Consider the following 23,365-nt stretch of genomic DNA (forward strand, 5'->3'; position numbering starts at 1 on the left):
TTAGGTCAGCAACCAATTATTCCGTCTTGCTGGTGTTAAGAACTAAATTACTATTGTGACATCATAATACTCGATTTTTGATCTCTGTCCTGTACTTCGTCTCATCATTGTTGCAGATTTGGCCAACCCGGAGATCAATAACAAAACTGTCATGGACTATAAAATTAAGAACATTTTGCTAAACATTCACAGATCACAGCTGAGGTATTGTGGCTAATCTGGGCAATTTACTTTTTTAGGGAAGCCAATTTGGAGGAGGTTTTTGTTAGAATGGTACAGGACAGAAGACTACTGTTATCTCGAGGGAAGCTGTTATTATTCTCCTTAGAACAGAGAGAGGAAACTTAACAGAATATTTCAATATTAACATGGGTTTGAAACGTTAGCAGCAGTAGGGTAGGAAGTAAGAGAGTACAGATCCTCCTTTGAAAGAACCATGGGAGATATGAGATTAAAAAAAAATCTTGTCAATTGAAGTAAATGGGGGCGGAGAGTATAAAACTAAGGAAGCTATAAACCATTGTGTTTTCTATCCCTAGCTGGAGAGTTGTCTCTAATTCTCGGCAGCGTAGTTTGAGAAGAAGGTCAGAGCCTTGGAGAGGAAGAAGAAGTGCTTTATTAGAATAAAACCTCAATTAAACCACAGCAGTGGGGAAGCTTTTAGAAACAATTCAGGACAAATTAGCAGCCACTTGGGTGAGTCTGGATTAATTAATGAAGGGATTTGTAAAATGCAAATTATGTTTAACTAACATGAATTAGTTTTTTTTGAAGAAGTAGCAGAGACAGTTGATGAGGTCAATGCAATAGATGTGTTGTAAATGGATCTCCAAATGACATTTGATATACCGTGCCTCATAATACGTTTGCCTACAAGGTTACAGTTTATGGAATAAAAAGGCCATGGCAACATGGATCTGAAAACCGTTTTGGTACAAAAGAGGGGAAGATAATGTGAATGGTTGTTGTTCAGATGAGGGGAAAGTAGTCGACTGGAGCTTGGGACTAGGATCACCAGTATTACTCATGCAGAGTGCCAGGAAATCCCAACCTCTGTACCATTGCCATTCTACCATATTTTAGTCCCACTCAATCACCAGGGAGTACAGTGGTGCAATACCACATAACCCAGGTTCAATCATGACCTTGGTGCAGTCTCTGTGGAGTTTGCATGTTTTTCCTATGACTGTGTGCATTTCCTTTGGGTTCTCTGGTTTCCCCCCGTATCCTAAATTTGAGTCGGTTATTTGGCACACTGTCAATTACCCCTGCTGTGTAAGTGAGTGGTAGAATCTGTGTAGATTGGATGAGGAATGTGCAGATAATTAAAAAAAGAATTAATATACAATTAGAATATTTTGGTGTTTGATGGCTGGCGTGCACTCAGTGGACCAATGGTTCTGTTTCCTTGCTCTATTTCTTCATGTCTACGATTCTAGATAGAGATTCTCTAACTCATAGCATCACCTATTCCAATTAGCCTCAGCTCCAGAGTCTGACCACGGAACAGGAACTGCTGCACTCTTTAAACAGGGTTTATCCACAGACTCAGATTTATATGACACTGTAAGCAAGGTCCAACTATAGACCAGAGTTATGGATCAAATACCAACACTCACTGGATCTTTAATGAAGGTCTAAGAACAGGGTGAATGACTTTGCACTCACAAAGTGAGTTTCACAGTCTAGACTGCTCGAGCTATCAGACCTTTTGAGTAGAGTCGAACACTGACAGGTAGTCAATTGCAGTTCAATACAAGGAGCAATATATATTAACAATCCTCCACTGAGAATCCTTGCATCATATGCATTGCACCGATATCTGGTGAGAGGGAAAGAGTTAACATAGGACTGAACTGATGCTTGTGAAGAGCTTAACTCCGTTGATTAGCCCGAGAGACCTCAAGGAAGGTAAGTGTTGTTACGTTGCTGGGTCTATTTCTCAGTGCTTTCAATCGCCTTTCTCATTCTAGGGAGAACTGTGGTGCAGTGCTGTGTCACTCTGCTCCATTACTGGGCCTACCAGCAGCTCTTTGCACAATAATGACAAGCTGGTTTCCAAAAATAGCCTAGTGGTGGGAAGCCTTCGACTCCTTAAACAATCTGAGCATGCTCAGGAAATTAGCAGAAATGTGTCAGAGTTTCTAATCTCCACTGAAAAGATTGTCACTTGAAGGGAGAGCCAGAGGTGAGAGGCAACTTGCGTGTGTGAGTGGAGTCTGCGCTCCTTATTCTTACTGTCCTACGGATAATGTCTACCTTGAAGGCGGGTGAGAATTATATTAATCTGTGGTTGACTAGTTCATATAATGCCTGTTTCTCAACCAGTTTTATTGTGCCTGGTCCAGGTGACTATTTAAACCTTAAAATTGTTGGCAATTTAACAAGTAATATTCATCATTTTAAAGTGAAGAAATATTGCCCATTGCAATGTTTTAGTATATGTGGAGCAATATTTTTATTGCTGTTGCTTGTGATAAAATGTTATTTCCATCCTTGAATTGCTTTTCGTTGCGATGTTCCCTAATGCTAGACATTCTGTAGTAAATAGCTGAGTGATAACAGCAGAAACTAGGCAAATGTAACTTTACCTTTTTCCCATACTCTCACAAATTACAGCAGGCACCAACTCTCACTGGGTTAAAGTTCTGCCAGTCACCCACTGCCACTGGAGTGTAGTTCCTCAGGAACTGATTCTCCATAATACAAGACACTGACTGGGGTGTAGTTCCACACCTATTGACTGGGGTGCAGTTTCACAGACACACTGACTCTCACTGGTACCACAGTCTCTACTTCATGCAGCATCGCTTTTTAATATTACTTTTATAGTTGTGAACCGAGGATGCCCATTTCCTTCCCTCCCACCAACCCCTGTCCTGCTCCCGCAACAAAGTGGCAGAGCAGTATATGATCAAAGGCTCAGATTTGGACCATGGATTTCCGAGGGTTGTATTTGGCCATCTTGAAGTCAGCAGTCAATTTGAGATCTTGCTGATTAATTTGTTGATTTCCACATTTGGCAGTGCAATGGCAATTTACGGAAGCCTTTGTTTAAGCAGTTTTACATTTTCAGATTGTAAAATATTCCAATAGGTTTTGCTGCTTGTTCAAGTAACTTATGAACCGTAAAGCTAATCTCCCAGAGTTAAAGAGATGGGGCTTTTCACTGGTGCATGCTATATTGTCCTTAAAGCCCATTGTTTTTTGAAAAGGCAGTTAGCACGCGGGGAGGAGGGAAGGTGTCAGTTCCTTCCGGGAGAGGTGTGGGAGGGAGAGTCGATATCAGGAATGAAAGGAGGGAGTTCAGTTCCTCAAGGGAACTGGGAAGTGAGTCACCACCTTCACGGGAAAGAGAGAGCCAGCATCTTTAGGAATGGGCCAGCGTCTTAAGGTAAGTTAAAAAGATGCATCAATTAGTTCTGCATCAATTGATCCTAACCTTAGATTTTGTCAGCGTGGAGTTTGCACATCCTTCTGTTGACTGCTTGATTTTCTTCCAGTTGCTCCAGTTACCCCCTCATACCAAGAACGTGTTTATTGGAAGGTTAATTATCTATTTATAAGTGTGTGAATATGGTGGGTCGTGCGACCTGTTTTCTGTATTGTATGACTCCATGACTCCTATCGGAGGAGAGAGTCAACATCTTTCAAGGGAAGCGCTGTGAGTCAACACCTTCAGGGTAGAGAGTGTGTACCTTGGGAGGAATGGAATAAGTGGCAGTTCAAGTGGGAGAGAGAGGGAAGAAGGGGAGGTTAAGTGCTTATGGGGTTGCTGGGACTCGGGCAGGAGTTTTGAGAGATGGAGCATCGATTAATTACTAGATCAGGAGGATGACAGACTGCAATGCTTTCTGATTTTAGCTACAGTGAGACTATGCACTGAGGCTGAGTCCGATTGGCACGAGTGAAATCCTTTGTGAATTTGCGCACAGAAATTCTAGTGTTAACTGTTGGAGCGTGTGTTAGGTGGCTGTGGATTCTTTTAAAGGGGCCTGCTCTACGGAGGAGGACTGGCAGCAGCTTGCGTATGATTATAGACTGTGCTCAGCAGTTACCATGGCAATGATGTTGCTCAAAACTCAAAAGCAGCAAGTGAAAAACTGTCGCCCAGCAACACCACACGAAGTGTGGGAAGGCAGGAAAAACATGAGCATTGGGAGAGATGATTGGCTAGGGAGCCATTAATGGCAGCTTAACCACGGGGCATTGTGCCTGATCACCGTGCCACTGCTTAACCATCATGGTTCCACATCTCATTACCAGTTCTCTTTCTATCATAGGATCATAAGTTTTAGGAGCAGAATTAGGCCATTCGGCCCATCAAGTCTATTACACCATTCAATCATGGCTGATCTGTCTTTTCCTCTCAACCCCATTCTCCTGCCGTTTCCCCAAAACCTCTGACACCCATACTAATCAAGAATGTGTCAATCTCCACCTTAAAAATATCCATTAGCCTCTACAGTCTTCTGTGGCAATGAATTCCACAGATTCACTACCCTCTGACTAAAGACTATCTGATTATCTCTGACTATCATCAGGCTATCTTGTAGCCATTCCTGAAGGTTTCCTACCCAATTAACTGGGTGAGCACTTGATCAGAAAATGTTCATGCTTGTTTTGTCAAGGCCCCACAAGACACTGGGATGTCAGCTTGATCACCAGGATGTCATGCCCATTTGTGGACATTTCACTCCCGATCACCGTTATCTCAGACCTCGTCGTTGGGGTTTCTTGATTGATAATCAGGGTTTTGACTCAATTATAGGAATCTGCAACCCATCACTGCACCCCATTATCTGCACTGATAACAGGAATATCTTACCCAAAAGCATTAATTGGCTGATTCTGGGGTATTGCTCCCAATCACCGGTTCTTTGACTGATATCTAACGCCACTCATTTATTTCCAGCTGCCGACTCTCCCCCATCCTGTTGGGTCACATATACATCAGACAGTACACCCAGGAATTAAAACTAATGGCATGTTGGCCTTCATAACAAGAGGATTTCAGTATAGGAGTAAAGAGGTTCTTCTGCAGTTGTATAGGGCTCTGGTAAGACCACATCTGGAGTATTGTGTGCAGTTTTGGTCTCCTAATTTGAGGAAGGACATCCTTGTGATTGAGGCAGTGCAGCGTAGGTTCGCGAGATTGATCCCTGGGATGGCAGGACTGTCATGTGAGGAAAGATTGAAAAGACTAGGCTTGTGGACATTTCACTTCCAATCACCATTGTCTCAGACCTCGTCGCTGGGGTTTCTTGGTTGATAATCAGGGTTTTAGAAACTGGAGTTTAGAAGGATGAGGGGATATCTTATAGAAACATATAAAATTATATAAGGACTGGATAAGCTAGATGTAGGAAACATGTTCCCAAATTTGGCGAGTCCAGAACCAGGGGCCACAGTCTTAGAATAAAGGGGAGGCCATTTAAGACTGAGGTGAGAAAAAACTTTTTCACCCAGAGAGTTGTGAATTTGTGGAATTTCCTGCCACAGTGGAGGCCAAATCACTGGATGGATTTAAGAGAGTTAGATAGAGCTCTATGGGCTAGTGGAATCAAGGGATATGGGGAGAAGGCAGGCACGGGTTATTGATTGGGGACGATCAGCCATGATCACAATGAATGGCGGTGCTGGCTCAAAGGGCCGAATGGCCTCTTCCTGCACCTATTTTCTATGTTTCTATGTTTCAATCGCACGTTCTATTCCCATCATTGTCATGAGTAACCAAATCTAAAGAGTCGACAAACTTCCTTGAATACAAGGTCATGACAATTTATACGGTGGCCTCCTACAGCTCCAATTTCTCCCAGCTTAACATAATCTTATTTCAGTGATAGATAGGAATCTATAGACAGGGCTATAAAATGATAAGGAACTTGGGTAGCTGGTTGAAATTAGAGAACAGGTTAGCAGGATTTCATTGAGTGGCAGTGATGTATCAAGGAACTGAATGGCCTCCATCTATTTCCATAGATCTACACATGCTTATATCATCAACACATTTGACTGCTTCTTTTCTTTCCTTGTTGGTCTTCCATCCAAATTGTAAACCATGTTCTAAACGCAAGGTGATGTCCTGCTCATCCTTGACTTTCTACTCCATTATATTTTTCCTCATTCATTCATTCATTCATTCATTCATTCATTCATTCAATCATTCACTCGTTCGTTCATTCACAGGACGTAGGCACGTGGTGGGTCTGGACTCATGAAAAGGCCAATCAGGTAAGGATGGCAGATTTGCTCCCTCTGAAGGACATAAGTGAACAAGATTGGCTTTTGTGATACTTCAGTAATTTTATGGTCACAGTGTTGATGCTGGCTCTTTTTGAATTCTAAATTTACTTAATTCCTTGCATTTAAATTTATTAATTACCATTGCGAGATTTAAATCTATGTTGCTAGACCAATGGGCTAGGTTTCTGGATTCTTATTCAGTAAACATGCATTATTCCATCGGTGATATTTGCTCGACAATGTTCTTCCATGCTATATATAAATCTCAAACCAACATTTGTTTTGACATATTGCATATTCTCTTCACCCATCAAAGTAACCGATCATTCAACATTGGCACTTAGTCCTGAAATCTATTCAAAGTCCATTTATCCATTCAAGCATTTGTTCACCCTTCCTAAACATTGTCTCCTCTACTTCAGCATTTATTTGAGATATGCTCTTTTGGGGGCATTTCTTAACATTAAAGTATCAGTATAAAACCCTGTTAAAATGTAGTTTATCTGATGTAGATGGTGGTGAACTCAGTGGGTCAGGCAGCACCTATGGAGACAATGGGACAGTCAATGTTTCAGGTTGAGATCTTGCATAAAGAGTCTTGATGCAGGGCCTTTGACCTGAAATGCTGAATATCCTTTGCCTCCACAGATTAATTTACCTTCTTTTGAGGCAGGGGCTAGCAGGTAATAGGTGGAACCAGGTGTTGAGGGGAATGATAGGTAGGTGGGGGAGGAAGAGGGCATAGATAGATATGTCCTCAAGGTTGATGATAGACAGATAGATAGACAGATAGATAGACAGATAGACAGATAGACAGATAGATAGATAGATAGATAGATAGATAGATAGATAGATACAGATAAAGTGAGAGAGAAAAAAAAGAGGTAGATGGAACCAGGCGGGGTGATAGAAGGTTGGAGGTAGAAGCAGAGCTGGAAGGTGTTAAGTGGAGACAAAAGCCTGCAGATCCTGGAATCTGATAAGTAAGGAAGGTAAAAAGTGGAACCATATAAAGAAAGGAAGATGGGCAAATGGAAGCAGTTGCAGAAGGGGATAGGCGAGACAGTAGGCTACGTGTGGGTGACAGATGAATAGACCCAGGTGGGGAAGGGGAATAGAATGGTGTAATGGGGGGCTGGGATAGCTTGGGAAGATCATAAAGAGGGAGAAAGGAGCACTGAGTGTGGGTTAACTGAATTTGGAAAATAACGTGTTTATACCATTGGATTGTACAACACCCAGATGGAAAATGAGGCACTGTTCTTCACTTAAGTGGAGTGTGTGGTATTGTTGTTGGGGGAATGTTTTTTCACAGATCAAGGAATGGTATTTGATTGGTCGGTTGAATCGAGTTTTGGGGATTAGGTGAGACATTACTGGGTTATGGGGTTTGTTGTGTAGTATTGTACTGATTTACTTTTCTGGTGTTATTGCCCTGTGGTATGTATGCCTTTTGTGTAGGCAGGTATTTTCTTCTTCATTCCACTCCCTGAGGAGATTCAATGCTACAGAAGATGATTTAATGATGAAATGGAAGAAGTGCCTTGCAATGTGAATTAAATGGAAGAATAATTCAAAATGCCAAGTTTGATCTTTCAACCCCGGTCACCGCAAAAAAAACCCCCATTGTAGAATTGGGAAATCCTCTGATGGCCGGTTCCTTGCACATAATAGGAAGGGATAACATGTCACACTACAAACAAAAAGAAGGATGAAAAATACAGTTCTCCTTTGAGTTGGTAAGGGATAATGGAAAGCTTGGATAGAGTGAATGTGGAGAGGATTTTTCCCCAATTGGGAGAGTCTAGGACTCGAGGTCATAGCCTCAGAATTAAAGGACGTTCCTTTAGGGAGATGAGAAGGAATTTCTTAAGTCAAAGGCTGGTGAATCTGTGGAAATCCTTGCCACAGAAGGTTGTGGAGGCCAAGTCAATTGATATTTTTAAGGCAGAGATAGACAGATTCTTGATTAGAACGGGTGTCAGGGGTTATGGGGAGAAGGCAGGAGAATGGAGTTTGGAGGGAGATACAGATCAGCCTTGATTTAATGATGTAGACGATGTGCCAAATAGCCTAATTCTGCTCCTTTTACTTATGATCTTATGACATCCCCTATGTGCGGAGTTAGATGATGTTATGGAAATCTATGTGAAGTTTGATTCATTTATGGAAATCTAACCTATTGCTGGAGAGCTTGAGTGGGAAATATAAAATCCCAGTCTCACAGCTGGAAATTGTGCCAAGGTTTATGGGATTCCAAGGAGGTGTGCAGTGGTAAATTTTTTAAGCAAAAGTGTGAATGCGAATAAACACCAAGGAGAAATCTTGTTACGTCAAGCAGATCAATTGGTTATTCCTCTCAGTAGAGTGTGAAAATTAGGTACTGCATTTTCAGACATATTTTTAAGGTTGCTGTGCATACATTAATCTTTATGTCTTTTCAAACTGGTGCCCAGATAATAATGTCCTTTAATGGGAAATTCTGAAGAAGGGTCTCAACCCGAAACATCACCCATTCCTTCTCTCCAGGGATGCTGCATGTCACGCTGAGTTACTCCAGCATTTTGTGTCTATCTTCTAAATTTCAAATGGATTGAGATAAGCAGACCTGCTAGAAAGATGGTGATCTTTCCTAGTGTGTTTTGAGGATAATTTACTGCAGTAATGTGTTGTAGAACCGACAAGGCAGTAGTTAGACGTGGATGTTAGATGTAGTAATAAAACACATTTAGTTAGTAGTTGAACAATAACCAAATGTCTAATTAAGACGGAATATGATTACGTTTCAATTTAATGTTCATAAAAGCAAAATACAGAACTACTCTTAAGATTGTAGATATATTTAAAGGCTGCCGTCCCTTTTTATGTAACAGAGACTGTCAATGATAAATATGTTAATAGGCCAAAGAATAATGAAATTAATTACAAGAAAATAATTTTATATGGATCAGCTGTTCTTACCTAAAAATAGCCATGGATACCTTAATATAAATTAACATAAAACCAGAAGACAAAACGTATGACTGACCAAAACTAGTACAGATCTTAATGACTGGGAGAACTGTCAAGAGAAGCAGGAGGTGACGATACAAGTCCGAGTACAGGTAGTAAAAATCACAAATAGGGATAATGAAAAGGATTCACAAGGTAGATCAATATTAATTTTATTTTGCTGGGGCAAAAGGGGCAAAATACAATCATCATGAGCAATGGGACACTTGAAAACTAAGCAGTGAGATTGTAAATTAGAACAATTGTCTCACAACGCAAGAGGCCCAGGTTCGATCCTGACCTCGGGTGCTGTCTGTGTGGGGTTTGCACATTCTCCCTGTGACTGCATTGGTTTTCTCCGGGTACTCCGGTTTCTTGCCACATCCCAAAGACGGCCTCTGTAAATTGTGCCAAGTGTGTAGTGAGTGGATGTGAAAATGGGTTAACATTGAAATAGTGTGATGGATGTTTCGAAATAGTGCGAGGCGCCGTATCACTAAACTAAACAAGAAATATTGTGGGCACATTGAATAAACTATTCTGCATCTTTAGTTCGCATGTGAGAGATAGTATAGCATGTTGGCCAACACAAGGATACTAATATTGAGTGGGACACACCAACATTATTATAAGACAAATAATATTGAAGAAGAAAATAATGGAGTTAAAATAACAATTCTTCAGCACCTAGGAATGTTGTAAATACCCTTTCAAAATCTACCAAAATGTTCTTCATTCAGAAACCATTACTTTAGATTGAAAATTATGATATTAAAAAAAGAAAGGCGTATTACAATTTTTAAAATTCTTACTTGACACTAGTTTAAAATAAAGGACTAAACATCTTGACATTTTTGCAACGGAGTAGAAGCCACCGTGGATTTGTTTGCTATAACTATTACCTGGAAAACCTAATTTTAGGATTTGAAGCTGGGTCTAAATTAGTCAATGGGGAATTCCCACAGATGTTATTTGCGCAGATTTCTTAAATGCATTTGATGAAATTACAGCTTAATGGTTATTCAAATGTATTTTTGAAACGGAATTCGAACTCAAGCCTGGCAACCAAATTCTATTGACCACTATCATGCCTCCGTATCTTTCTATTTCAACGTCTTTAGAAAATAGTTAACAATTAAAACAATCAACAAAGATACCCATGAATTAAAGAACTTTCAGTGCCAGGCAGAATTCTTACCGTGGCCCTCTGTGTCATCATCTGTGGTCAACATCATTACGAGATGTTGAAACTTGCTAAATATTCTCTCCCCTCTCCACTGGTGTACAGTGATTGCAGTTTGTAACATGCATCACATCCACTGCAGCTACTCATCTACATTATTCTGACAGCTTATCCTAAACTGTCTCATCAAAATAGACATGGGCAGCAAGTGCATGGGAATACCTTCACACATTAACTCCTTCATATCTTCTCGACATGGGAATGTTATCACTGTTCATTGTTGCTGGGACCGAATCCTGGAATTCCCTAGCCAACAGTAGTGTAGATGTACTTTCTCCAGAAGGCCAACAGTGGCTCGCCAGTACTATTGCAAGGGAAATGAGGAACTAATTAATTAAATTCGTTTCAATAAAAGGCAGTCAAAAATGAGGATTTTCATCAATTGGCATTAAACTTTGCATCTAAAAAGGAGAGTTTATTGTCTAAATAATAAAATGTATGGATTAGTGGAGGTCTTAAGAGACGTGAGGGTCTAGGTGTGTAGGAAAGAGCTACAGATGTTGATTTAACTTGAAGATAGACACAAAAGGCTGGATTAAATCAGCGGGTTAGACAACATCTCTGGAGAAAAGGAGTATGTGATGTTTTGTGTCGAGACCCTCCTTCAGGCCTAGGTGCTAGGGTCTAGGTCAGGGGTGGGGAACCTGTGCCCTTAAGGCCGCATGAGGCCTTCTAGGCCATTAAGTGCGGCCTTTTGAATGAATCCAAATTTTGTAGAACAAATCCTTTTATTTTAATTTAAGAAGGAACTACAGATGCTGGAAAATCGAAGGTAGACAAAAATGCTGGGGAAACTCAGCGGGTGAGGTCTGAAGAAGGGTCTCGACCCGAAACGTCGCCTATTTCCTTCGCTCCATAGACCCTGCCTCACCCGCTGAATTTCTCCAGCATTTTTGCCTACCTTTTATTTTTATTAATGTTTTTGTTTGTCTTTTATTATTGTTACTTTAATCTTAAAATGAACGTATATAAAATATCAAAGAGTAAAAGAAGATTCAACTAAATAATCCTCCCCAACTGACGGCCACAATTAAAACATTAGTAAGTCATGAGGGTAAACAAAAATGCTGGAGAAACTCAGCGGGTGCAGCAGCATCTATGGAGCGAAGAAAATAGGTGACGTTTCGGGCCAAAACCCTTCTTCAGACTGATGGGGGTGGGAGGGAAGAAGGAAGGAAAAAGGGGAGGAGGAGGAGCCCGAGGGCGGGGGGATGGGAGGGTTAAGGAGGGGGGGAGGAGACAGCAAGGGCTAGCAAAATTGGGAGAATTCAACATTCATGCCATCAGGATGCAAGCTGCCCAGGCAGAATATGAGGTGCTGTTACTCCAATTTTCGGTGTTGCTCACTCTGGCAATGGAGGAGACCCAGGACAGAGAGGTCAGATTGGGAATGGGAGGGGGAGTTGAAGTGCTGAGCCACCGGGAGTTCAGGTAGGTTATTGCGGACTGAGCGGAGGTGTTCAGCGAAACGATCGCCCAACCTCCACTTAGTCTCCCCGATGTAAATCAGCTGACATCTAGAGCAGCGGATGCAGTAGATGAGGTTGGAGGAGATACAGGTGAACCTTTGTCGCACCTGGAACGACTACTTGGGACCCTGAATGGAGTCGAGGGGGGAGGTGAAGGGACAGGTGTTGCATTTCTAATCTCCAGCAATTTTGTGTACCTTCGATCTTCCAGCATCTGCAGTTCCTTCTTGAACAGTAAGTCATGAGGGCTATTTTAGCAAAATAACGTACATTTTTAAGTATATCTAATTGAAGTTTTTTGGATGCGGCCTTATTAGATTACAGCTAAGTTAATGCGGCATTCCAACATGAAAACGTTCCCACCCCTGGTCTAGGTGCTTGGACCAGAAAGGATATAGAGGAGAATCAAAATTATTGAATTGTTGCCTCCAAATGATTTTAAAACAAGGGAATATAATTTATGTTTTTGTCATACAAAATCTGGTTTAACTGCAGCTGGAGGACTTGAGCTTACTAGATCAGACCACAGAGAGACTAGTGTAGGTTTAGGTTTATTTATTGTCACCTGTTCCGAGGTACATTGGAAAGCTTTGTCGTGCATGCTACCCAAACAGATCAGATATACTGTACATAAATACAAACATGATACCCAAGAACAATAAATAGAGCAAAGCTGCTGCCTGACGTGTTGCGTGATTTTCATCGTTATCCCTCTGAATATATTCAGTGATTTAGCCTTATTCAAGGGTATAAACGATGAAGTTGACCAGTGAATAAAGTGAATGAGAGGGGAAAATCTCCATTTTTAAGATAGCCTCACATTCTTGGACAGCACAGAGGTCTTCACACCAACGAATGACTTAAAGGTCAGTCCCTGTTGTTATGTAACAATGGTAGATAACTGGTGTACAATAAGGTTTCATATAGCAATGAACTAAATCTTAAAGTTTCAGAGCATAGATTGAAGACATCAGGCTCACTAAGCCTGTGCCAAATCTTTGAGAGAACAACAATCCCTCTCCCCAGCTCCTATTACATTGCCCTACGAATGCCCCCGTTTTCAAATACATGTCTATGTTCCTTTTGAAGTTCTTGTTGAATTGACCATGACCATTTCTGGTAATGCAGTCTAGATTACCACAATTCCTGCCCATATCTCACTCCAGTTACCGAGTTATGTACATATCACACTCAACAAGCCACTGGTTCGGTAATTCCCCTTGAGTCACAAATTCCTATCTCTAACATGCTTGCAGACATGGGTTATACATTCTATTAATTCCTTTTCTACCTCCTCAGCACTCGATTGACTGCATGAATCCATTCTCACGGGAGCTGAACCAACTAGCGGAGTATCTTAAGGTAAGCAACACCTTCATTTTAAGGATTCACTTTGTGGGGATTTCTGTTCCATTGTTAGATCATGAGATCTATTTCACCACTAAACATGTTTGTTAATAAATATCAAGAGCTTTGTTGCCCCTTGGCATTTGAGCAGGACGATGACTTTTGGCAATAATAGTTGATGGTGTGACTGCTTTTGGCCTCAGATTGATATCCCGCTACAATGAAGTAGCAATGTTACAAAATTTTGAGATTTAAAAAATCAAGTCTGCAATTTATCCCATCAGGTAAAGCATAACAATAAGTTTAATTTGACACATAATTCACTTTCATATCTTAAGTAATAAAAAAGTTATGGCCATTTTCATACTCGGAAATTAGCATCTTGTTCCCTATTGATTTTCTATGGACATAACAAAACAGCTGTGATCGTGGACAGTCAAAAGCACATAACCTTCTTAAAAATTAAGAGAACTGAATGAAATTTTCAGTTATCATAGATTGAACCATTCTGAAACAAATATAAAATAATCTAACTTGGATGACCTGAAATTAAAGCATATAATTAGTTAGTTACCCAATTGTAGCTAATTTCAAACTTCAATTTACTAGATCTAAACATCTATCCATTTCTTAATAAATGATTAACATTTTTAAATAGCCCAAGTGTCCAAATAATATTCACAAATAATTCACAATAAAACATGATTTTTAAATCTCATTTACATCAATTTATAGGCCAAATGGAAGGAATTTAGTGTTCAATTGCTGTAAATTAAAGTCAATTTAAATCGGCTTTCTAGTGGGTTCATGTGGAACGCGCTGGTTTAGAACGTTCACATTGCGCTAGATTTATGCCCTCAAATGCCCAGAAAAATACTGCGGGATATAAAGAGCCCAAAATGAACTACTCGCTATAGAAAACTTTAATAACAGGGTTATATACATGCCCCATTTAATGTAAAAATAAGGTACATACCTTTAATTGTTTGCTTTATAAAACCCTGGGGCTGCGAGAGGTTGCGGAGTGAGAGAGTGGTTTTTAAATTACTCTAACTATTTTACAAGGCCATAAAAACTAATAATACCTTTTGCGACGGGGTCTTTCAGCAATTTTCTGTTAATGATTTACTAGGCTGAACATTTTCGATTGCAACAGCCTAGTAAAAATCGCGTTTTAAACCCGCCCCCTCTAAACAGCGCCAAAATCACACACAAGGGGTGGGGCAGATGCTCAGCCACGATTCAGGTAGGTTTTGTAACATACCTAAATGAAGCACAAACATGAATCCTGTTACCACGTCAAACATGACTCCTCTTCCCATCAGAGGACTTGCTGGGACACTGTTGGCCAGAGTAGACTTTTCCATGTTTATGATGAGGCAACCACTCCCACATGTTAGTGTCACCTTCAGCCTGCTATTATTTACAGTGTTGATTCACAGCAGAAGGTATTTTTTGATGGTATCTGTTGTTTTTTCCACTGTTTCTTCAGGTGAGGCAAATGGAGATGGCTTCCTATTATACTTGCTGCAGTGTAGTATTAGTATACCAGAAACACAGAGTGATCACAGCTTGAAAACAAGCTATGTGCTCTATGCAAAGGCAATCCAGCCTGTCCCACTCTCTTGCCTTCTTCTCTAAAGCCAGTAAATTAATTTATTTTCAATATTTATCCAATTCTTATGAACATCCCAATTCGATCCATCTCTACTGTTAAGCCCTGGTAGTGAATTCCAGACCCTAACCAAGATTATTTTTCCTTGGGTTACCTAAGTTATTTTTATGGACAATTACTATTATTTTATGTCCTCTAATTCTTAACCCCTCTGCCACCATTAGTTTCTGTTTATCTTTATTGTCTTTACCCGTCATTATTTTAAATAACACTATCAGCTCTCCTCACAACCACCCCTGTCCTAAGGAGGACAAGTCTAGGCACTCCAGTCCATCCACTAGATGTGGATTGTCATCCCTGGAATTATTTTGATGATTGTCTTCTGCACCTTCTTCACATCTGTTCTAAAGTGTAGACAAAATAATTTAATTGTCGTCGAATGAGTATTTTAAGATAGTTCATCATGACCTTGTTCTTCTGCTCTGTTTCTGTTTATAAAGTCCAGCATGACATATTCTTTTATTAACCTCTGTCTTAACCAACCCTGCAATTTGTGCAAAAATACCCACCAGTTCCTCTGTACTTTCACTCCTTTTAAAATTGTATCTTTCGGCTTACATTGACTTTTTTTTCCTATCAAAATGTACCATTTTATATTTCATTGTATTAAATTTCTTCTATCATCTAATTGCCTATTCCACAGCCATGTTTGTATCTCCTTGTTGTGTATTACCATCCTCTTTACAGTTCACCATGACATCAAATATTGTGCCATCAACATTCAAATAATTAATTTGTTCAATATTAAGAAAAACAGTGATCTTAGTACAGGCCCAGAGGGAACACTACTGTTCACTTCCTTCTCAATCAAAACACAATGTATAATTTTACTCTCTGAATCTTGTTATTTTCTAAAGCGCTACTACAGCCCCTTTTATAACATGTCCTTTTGATGACAGATCTTTTATGTGGTACCTCATTGAATGCCCTTTGGAAGTACACATATACCACATCAACTGCTGTTCCTTCTTGCAGCACTTTTAGTAACTTCATTACAAAAACTCTCAATCAAATTAATTAGATATAATTTGCCTTTAACAAAATTCATGCTATTTTGATTCCTGCACTGTTTTTTTAACAAGTTTCCAATGATCTTAATATTACAATTCCCGGGCATTAACTCTGAATCCATAGGACTTTAGAAGATTATAGTCAGTGGCCCTACAACTTCCTTAATTCCTTCATAACTAGAATACTTCCCATCTGCATGGGTCCTAAGGCACTCTGTTTGTGCTTCTGAAGTTAACGTAACTCATACGCTGCCGAGATTACCATAACATCTTACAATGAGCAAGTATTGCTGAAATTCCCATAACCAATTATATCAGTATGCTATGCTATCACCATATCCTTTGATAGCCAGTGTATGTTGGTAGAGCTACCACTGCCAGCGAGAGCTTTTGTGCGTTACTATGGTAACTACCCCCTTTGATGCACAATTTGCATTGTTGGCGCTTTTGCATCTTGTGACAGCCAGAATGCATGGCCAGGTATATTATACCTAACAACGGTCGATGTGCATTGCTGAAGTTACCATACCCTTTGAGAGCCATTGGTATGGTTACCTTGGGTCCAATGGCAGCCATAATGTGTTGGATGTTTCCTATCGACCCCTGAGCTGGCAATGTGTAATGGTTATGAAGATTTTTAGGGAGTGTGTTCCCACAGGATAAATGGCAGCCAGCATGCTCTGCTGAATCTCATGGGTCTTATGACAACAAGTATATCTTGCTTGGGTAGCAGGATCCCTATGACAATGATTGTGTTGCTTGCGTTTTCATAGGTCTGTGATAGTGATTGTGTGTAATAAAGTCATGATGGCCAAATGGCCTTTCCCATTTATGCAGATTGTAGCACAGGTACGTCAATGTCTTCTGTTTTATGTTGCAGGAGGCTTTGCAGCGTGAGCAGCTCCTGGAACAGAAGTTGGAGACGCTGCAGTATTTACTGACCAACACACAGGTCCTCTCTGACAATGTCTGGCAGGTACAAACCTCTTCTTCTCTGTAGTACTATGCCCTGGTCCCCTATAGTTGGTGTATTCAATAAATACTGGCTCTCCATTAACGGTACTCCACAAACCACTAGAGTGTGCTGGTCCTCCGATCCGGACACACATGGGTATGTACTTCCCTGCACACTAAACAAAGTACTCAGAGGCTGCACTGGAAACTTGATGTGAGCCCCAGGCCTCCCTGCTTCCAGGAAGCTGACATGAATGAATTACTCCTTGGTATGGTTTGTGAGAGTTGGTGATGGGTGGGTCACGGCTAGCAGGGCCACCACTGCTGCTCCATGGCTGGCATGATGAGCATAGACCATTGCTGTTCCTTGCATTAACCCAGAGTTTACAGTCATTCCCATCACCTCCCATTGGACATGATGGAAGCTGGTGAATCCCCCTCTCTTTGTTTGGCTATATTGGCTTCACCCAGTCGGAGATTGCTCTAGGGCAACAAGCTGAATGGCCAGCAGTCCTTGGTGTGCTACAATGAATCTTCTGGTGCTCATGTTCCTGAGAGAAACAGCATAATTCTGATTCATATCCAGCGAGTATACTATTATATACTTTAGTTTACAGATGCAAAATGGAAACAGGCCCTTCAGCCAACCGAGTCCACGCTGATCATCGATCACCTATTCACACGAGTTCAATGTTATTCACTTTTCCACACACTAGGGGCAATTTACACACTAGAGGCCAATTAACTTACAAACCCACATGTCATTAGGATGTGGGAGGAATCCGGAGCAAACTTGGACAAAACTTGCGCGGTCACATGGAGAACATGCAAACTCCATACAGACAACACCCTTGGTCAGGATCGACGCTTGGTCCTGTAAATCCTTTGTCACTGCATTCCCTTGGGCAATTAAACAAATGTGTTTGTGTTCACTGAGGATATATATGATGAAGGGGTTGTGAAATCAGTAGGTTTAAAGGGCTGAGTGGCCCTTACTTTGCTTCATGTTTCAGATCCTCTCCAGCTGTCCTGCTGTGGTTGTTACCTGTGTAGCAGGGGAGGCTATTTCTCATGAGTAGGGTGGCAATGAACTTACTAATGGATACCTTCCTCTGCAGGACACTCAGGCTGAGTGTGCAAATCTGACATTGAAGCACAGGGGTTTGGATATCAAGACTAATCACAAAAACATGGATGTAAAGGTGCAGGAACTGAACAGTAAAACCGATCCGGAGGAGCCTACGGAGGTAAAGACAGGAAACACAGAAGGAGATAATAAAGATGGCGAGGAGATTCAAGAAGGAAAAGAAATGGCTTCAACTGACAATGATGTTGAGGATGGGTTGAACAGGAAACGTCGAAGGCCAACTCTACGGAAAGGTAGGCTCTCGGGGAGCGTGGTTTGTGAACTGAGCTTGGGATATCTGGAAACGTGGGTGTAGGGTACATGAGAACTCGGGAGGTGGGAAAATAAATGGCTGGGGCTTTGGAGAAAAGGTGATCCTGTGCTGAGAATGGGGCATTTTGGGCTAGAGGATAGGATGTGGAACATTGACTGACCAGGGCCTATGATCTTGATGGGGTGACCTTGATGTTGTGGATGGAGATGGTGTGTGTGGGATGGGGTTGGGGCTGGGTTTGGGTGAGGTTTGTGAAGGTGAAGATTGTGTATGGGGAGAGGAGTTGTATGTCGGGTTGGGGTGTAATGTGCGGGGGTTGTGATGGGGTTTGAAGGCTTTAGGTGTGTTGGGTGGGATGGGGTATATGGAGGTGGGGATAGGATGTGTGGGGTTTGTGGGTTGGTTATTTTATTTGTCTCTCTTGTACATAACTTTTTTATTTAAATGTTTGACTGAAATGTCCTTTTAAAATAATTGCAAATTTAGCTTCTTGACATTTGTCCGTTACAGAAAAAAGACTCCAGGAATCGAAGATTCTCCGTAAACAAGCCATGATCAGAGACATGAGCGGTAACTGTACATCCATTTCAGCACAATACTGCTTTACAATTAAAACCCCACAGTTACTGTGGTTGTGCATTCAACTCTCCATTCATCCCCTCCTTCTAAGTTGACTCTCTTCCTCCCCCCCCCCTGTGAAACTGCAGATTTTATCTCCCCCTACCTCCTGAAAAGTGCCAACTCCATCTCCTTTCCCTGAAGATGCTAACACTTAATGCATTTGGCCAAAAGAAAATCTAGCTTTGTTTACATCCTGTACAATGGCAATAATCCATATTTATCTTCAATATGTTTTAGAGAGAGGTCCCCCAGAAGTGAAGGTGCTGCGTCAACAAGCGATTGTCCGAGATATGAGTGGTGAGTTTGTGTTTAGTTACTATGCTCCTGAGTCATGCAATAGAGTGCTCACTGACAATATCCACACTAATGTCCTGTTGGAGATGCGGTCGGGGAGGAAGAGAATTATTCCATTCAGTGCAGCAATATATATCTGCAGGACAAGAGCACACATACTTGTTCTAACTGCAGATTGGTATTGAGTGAGTAGAGTCTAGTGATTTATGAATCATCCTTTATTTGACAGACAGAGGCTGTGTTCATTTTTGCTTTCTTATAATTAAAAAGGCCCAAAGGGTTTTTGTCAGCAGGTTTACCTCAATTATTTTAGGTATGGAAATTCACCGAGTTGTTGCGAGTTTCTGCAGCCATTTTAAATCTTGGCAATGGGATATAGAATTGCAGGGGAGATTTAATGAAAGTTTTCAAATTTATGATATTGATGGACTGGTTCCTCAGATAAACTGTTTCCCCTGGCTGGAAAAAGTTAAGTATTGAGGGTTCATCAGTCACTGTAAGTGAGGTTAGGAGATATGGATTTTCTGTATTCCATCATTGCAACATGGAATGATTCACACAGGGAATATCTGATGGAGAGATCTTTGTATTTTTGAAAGAAAAATTAGAAGACTGTTGCAACTGAGGAAGAGTCAGAAGTGGTGTGTGAATGGAGCAATGGATTAGATTTAACTTCATACAGGATCATAGAGAGGGAATGGAACAGTGAGTTAGTTTATGCTTATTGTAGCAAAGATCTACTGTAATGTAACCATATAACCATATACCAATTACAGCACGGAAACAGGCCATCTCGGCCCTTCTAGTCCGTGCCGAACACTCATTCTCCCCTAGTCCCATCTACCCGCACTCAGACCATAACCCTCCATTCCTTTCCCGTCCATATACCTATCCAATTTATTTTTAAATGATAAAATCGAACCTGCCTCCATCACTTCCACTGGAAGCTCATTCCACACAGGTCAAATGCAGGTCAAATGCAGGTCAAATGGTTTGCTGTATATCAATTCTCAATGCAAAGTACACAGACCTTGTCATTCTGATGAAAGTTCATGGAACGATATGAAGGAAAAATAATATATCTTTGCCATAAGTGCTTGCCTATTCCTGTTTCCACTATCAGTCCTGGGTTGGCAAAACGCCATTGCTCTTCCTCAGTGTTACACCAGGTGGCGCCATGGCCTGCTCTCCAAATTAAGCCCACTGGAATCTTGGATCAGTGACTGTAATGCCAGAAAGGCTACAGTATATCAAACTTTAGACTGTGAGGGCAGATGAAGTAAATACTCTCTTCCTCACCCGCTGTTATATTGGCTGCAATCTGATCCACATAAATAACTGAAGGAACCAAAAAAACTCTGCCGCTTTATTTATACAGGGTCAAAAAGGAACTGATGAATCCCATACCACAGTAAGGACATTGAATAGTACCAGAGTAAAAGTCCTTGTACAAAATCCCATCTAAAATACTGCTGGTTTGGATGCAGCAAAAGTTACATACAAAGAAAAACATCCTCAATACTGTACCACTAAGAGTCCCTGGACCGAGGAAACATTACTGCCGTCCCGTACATGGCTGGCTTCGTAACTGCGCAGTGGAGTGGCCAAAATGTCCCTTAGTGCAAGAATCAGAGAAAGGAAAATTAAATGATCATCAGAACCATTCTGAGACTAAAAATACATGCCAGGTCCAGTTAACAAATGGGTTCTGTGTTTACAGACATCTATATGTCAATTTTGTCCATAAATTGGAAAATGCACGAGAATGATTTGTTATGGTCACCATACATTGTTGTGGTGAATGTCATCAAAAGCACATACGCTTGATTAGAAAGCACAATTACTAAAAGCGGGGAGAGAGAGAGAGAGAAGCAGTTCTGCTATTTGTAGGAACAATGTATGCAGGTATGTTGGACTTTTGAATGTAATAATATAATGGGAACTTGTTAGTATGCAGGAGAATCTATAATTTAAGGTCTTTTAAACTCAGGGATAGCCTGAATAAACAAAACACTGTTGTGCTGAAGCCCCAGTGAAAGTTCTCTCCAAGGACTTTACTAGTGACCTACTAGATGGCACGAGGAGCCCATCTGCAAGCAGCCTGTCGTACATTAGCTGAGACAGCAAGTCTTGGTTGTTGCTGCCAATAGTCCTGGGACTCCTGTTGTTCAACTCGGAGTTAGAAGGTTCTAGGTTCTGAAGGTTTGAACTCCCAAGCTGAGTGTATGCACAGAGTGCATTGTTGGAAGAACAACACTGAGGGAAGATGGCACAGACAGGAGTATAGAGGGAACTCCACACTGTCAGAGGAGTAGCCCTGAGGGAGTGCTCCACCGTTAAGCGGGCAGGATATAGGGACTGCAGCACTGTCAGAGACCCGACTCGCATTGCATTGCATTGCAGTGCATCGTGTGAGGGGAAATACTAAGCTGTCAGGGCGCAGAACTGAGGAACAGCTGCTTTCCCAGTTGCTGCACTGGGGACACTCTACCATCAGGGGGCACCACTGAGAGGATGCTGGGCTACCGACAGAAGAATGTTGGTGGTCTTGGTGTGTGTGAGATTGCAGACATGAGCCATATTGCAGGTCGTATTTGATGAGCTGTGTGCTCTGAAAAGCCAGAATCATATAACATGACAGCGCAGAAGGAGGCCAGACAAACTGCTGCTGGTCAAATATTGACCTTTTGGAATCACACTTCTGAGAATTTGATGTGACCTTTCAGTTACTGATCTTTAAGTGCTCATCCAGAACTTTTTTTATGGTAGTGAGAGTCTCTGACCCCCTCTGCTGATGGAAGTAGGTTCTATTTGTTTACTGTCTGGGCCTCACAATTCAAACTCATCATTTCTCCTTAGTCATCTTTGGTCCAAAGAAAACGTTCCCAGCCAATATAATCTTTTCTCATTGCTATAGTTCATGAGCCCTAGAAATAGCCTCATGATTCTCCTCCACAGCTCTTCAATGGAATTATGTTCTTTCTCATCATGACCAGAACTATAGAGTCTGGTCTGGCCATGGCCAAACTGATTTTATTTACACAGTTCTAGCAGTTCTGCTTGTTATTCTCTGTCTCAGCTAATAAAAAGCATTATTCCACAAAGCTTCATTATTATCTATTGACTCATATATTTGTGCAACAATTCACAAAGATAATTTGTGGGCATGAACTTCAAAATCCCTCTGTTTCTCCACACTTGTTAGTATCTTACCATTTATCATGCATTCCTTTCCTTTGTTGCCATTTACAAATACTTTATCTCACACTTCTCGGAAATGAATTTTGTTTGCTATTTCTGTGAATTCCCAACCATTCCAGTGATGCCTACTAGTCAAGTAAGTTTCTTCCCATCTATCGATCCCAATGACAAATTTGGTATCATTAGTAAACTTCTTAATTATGACCCCCATATTTAGTTATGACCCCTATATTTAATATTTTCTTTGCTTAAACCCAGTTAGAAATGCATTGCTTAGTTGTAGGAGAATCTGCAGATTCCACATGGGCCCCATCTGCCACCACATAACACAGTGACTGAGTGGTAGAAGCTGATGCTCAACCCCATAGGGCTTGTTGGGAAGGAGATATTTCTTGGACAATATTAATTGCCCAACCATTTCTTTCATTCACACAGTTTTCTCCCTTTCGAATCTCTCAGCAACTGCTACTGTCTCAAATGTGCAATTGCCTTCTCGCCCAACGTGCAGACTGGAAAAATACTCGCACCTGGTGTCACACTCTCTTCAGTTGTTCACCCCATGTTCACCACCATAACCTCTAGCACACTCTCCACCATCCTGAAACTCACTGTTGCACCAATCATCGTGACTCCATTTGAGCAATTGCTGCAAGATTTCTAAACTGAAAGCAAATGTTTAACCACAATATTATATATGAAACCTCACTGCCACATCTTACTGCAGGTTGGAAATACAGGCGGCTGTTATAACTGATACTACAGTGCCAGGCAGCAGCCTTGTGTGGATCACACCGCGACAGGGGTTGTTAAATTATATTCGTATGTCATGCCTCATCTTTGAAGGATGTGGAACAGGATCAACATTGCACATACTCGCTTCAAATAGCACCACCAAGGAGCTGCACACTACCAAC

At 41.2% G+C, this 23,365-nt stretch overlaps 1 protein-coding gene across 4 annotated transcripts in view; it reads left to right on the forward strand.

The window, feature by feature from the left end:
- Window positions 1-475: 475 nt before the first annotated feature.
- The window catches only part of LOC129707838 (myosin-10), a 67,941-nt gene continuing 45,051 nt past the window's right edge, over window positions 476-23,365 (forward strand). For all 4 annotated transcript variants that reach the window (XM_055653230.1, XM_055653232.1, XM_055653229.1 and 1 more), the window contains exons 1-6: window positions 476-2,270; window positions 13,249-13,311; window positions 16,862-16,957; window positions 18,054-18,315; window positions 18,846-18,905; window positions 19,194-19,253. In XM_055653230.1, the coding sequence (XP_055509205.1) occupies window positions 13,264-13,311; window positions 16,862-16,957; window positions 18,054-18,315; window positions 18,846-18,905; window positions 19,194-19,253 (526 nt within the window). In that variant the 5' untranslated portion in view covers window positions 476-2,270; window positions 13,249-13,263. The remainder of the gene's footprint in view (window positions 2,271-13,248; window positions 13,312-16,861; window positions 16,958-18,053; window positions 18,316-18,845; window positions 18,906-19,193; window positions 19,254-23,365) is intronic.

The sequence above is a fragment of the Leucoraja erinacea genome, chromosome 22 (genome assembly GCF_028641065.1).
Source record: "Leucoraja erinacea ecotype New England chromosome 22, Leri_hhj_1, whole genome shotgun sequence".
NCBI lineage: Eukaryota > Metazoa > Chordata > Chondrichthyes > Rajiformes > Rajidae > Leucoraja > Leucoraja erinaceus.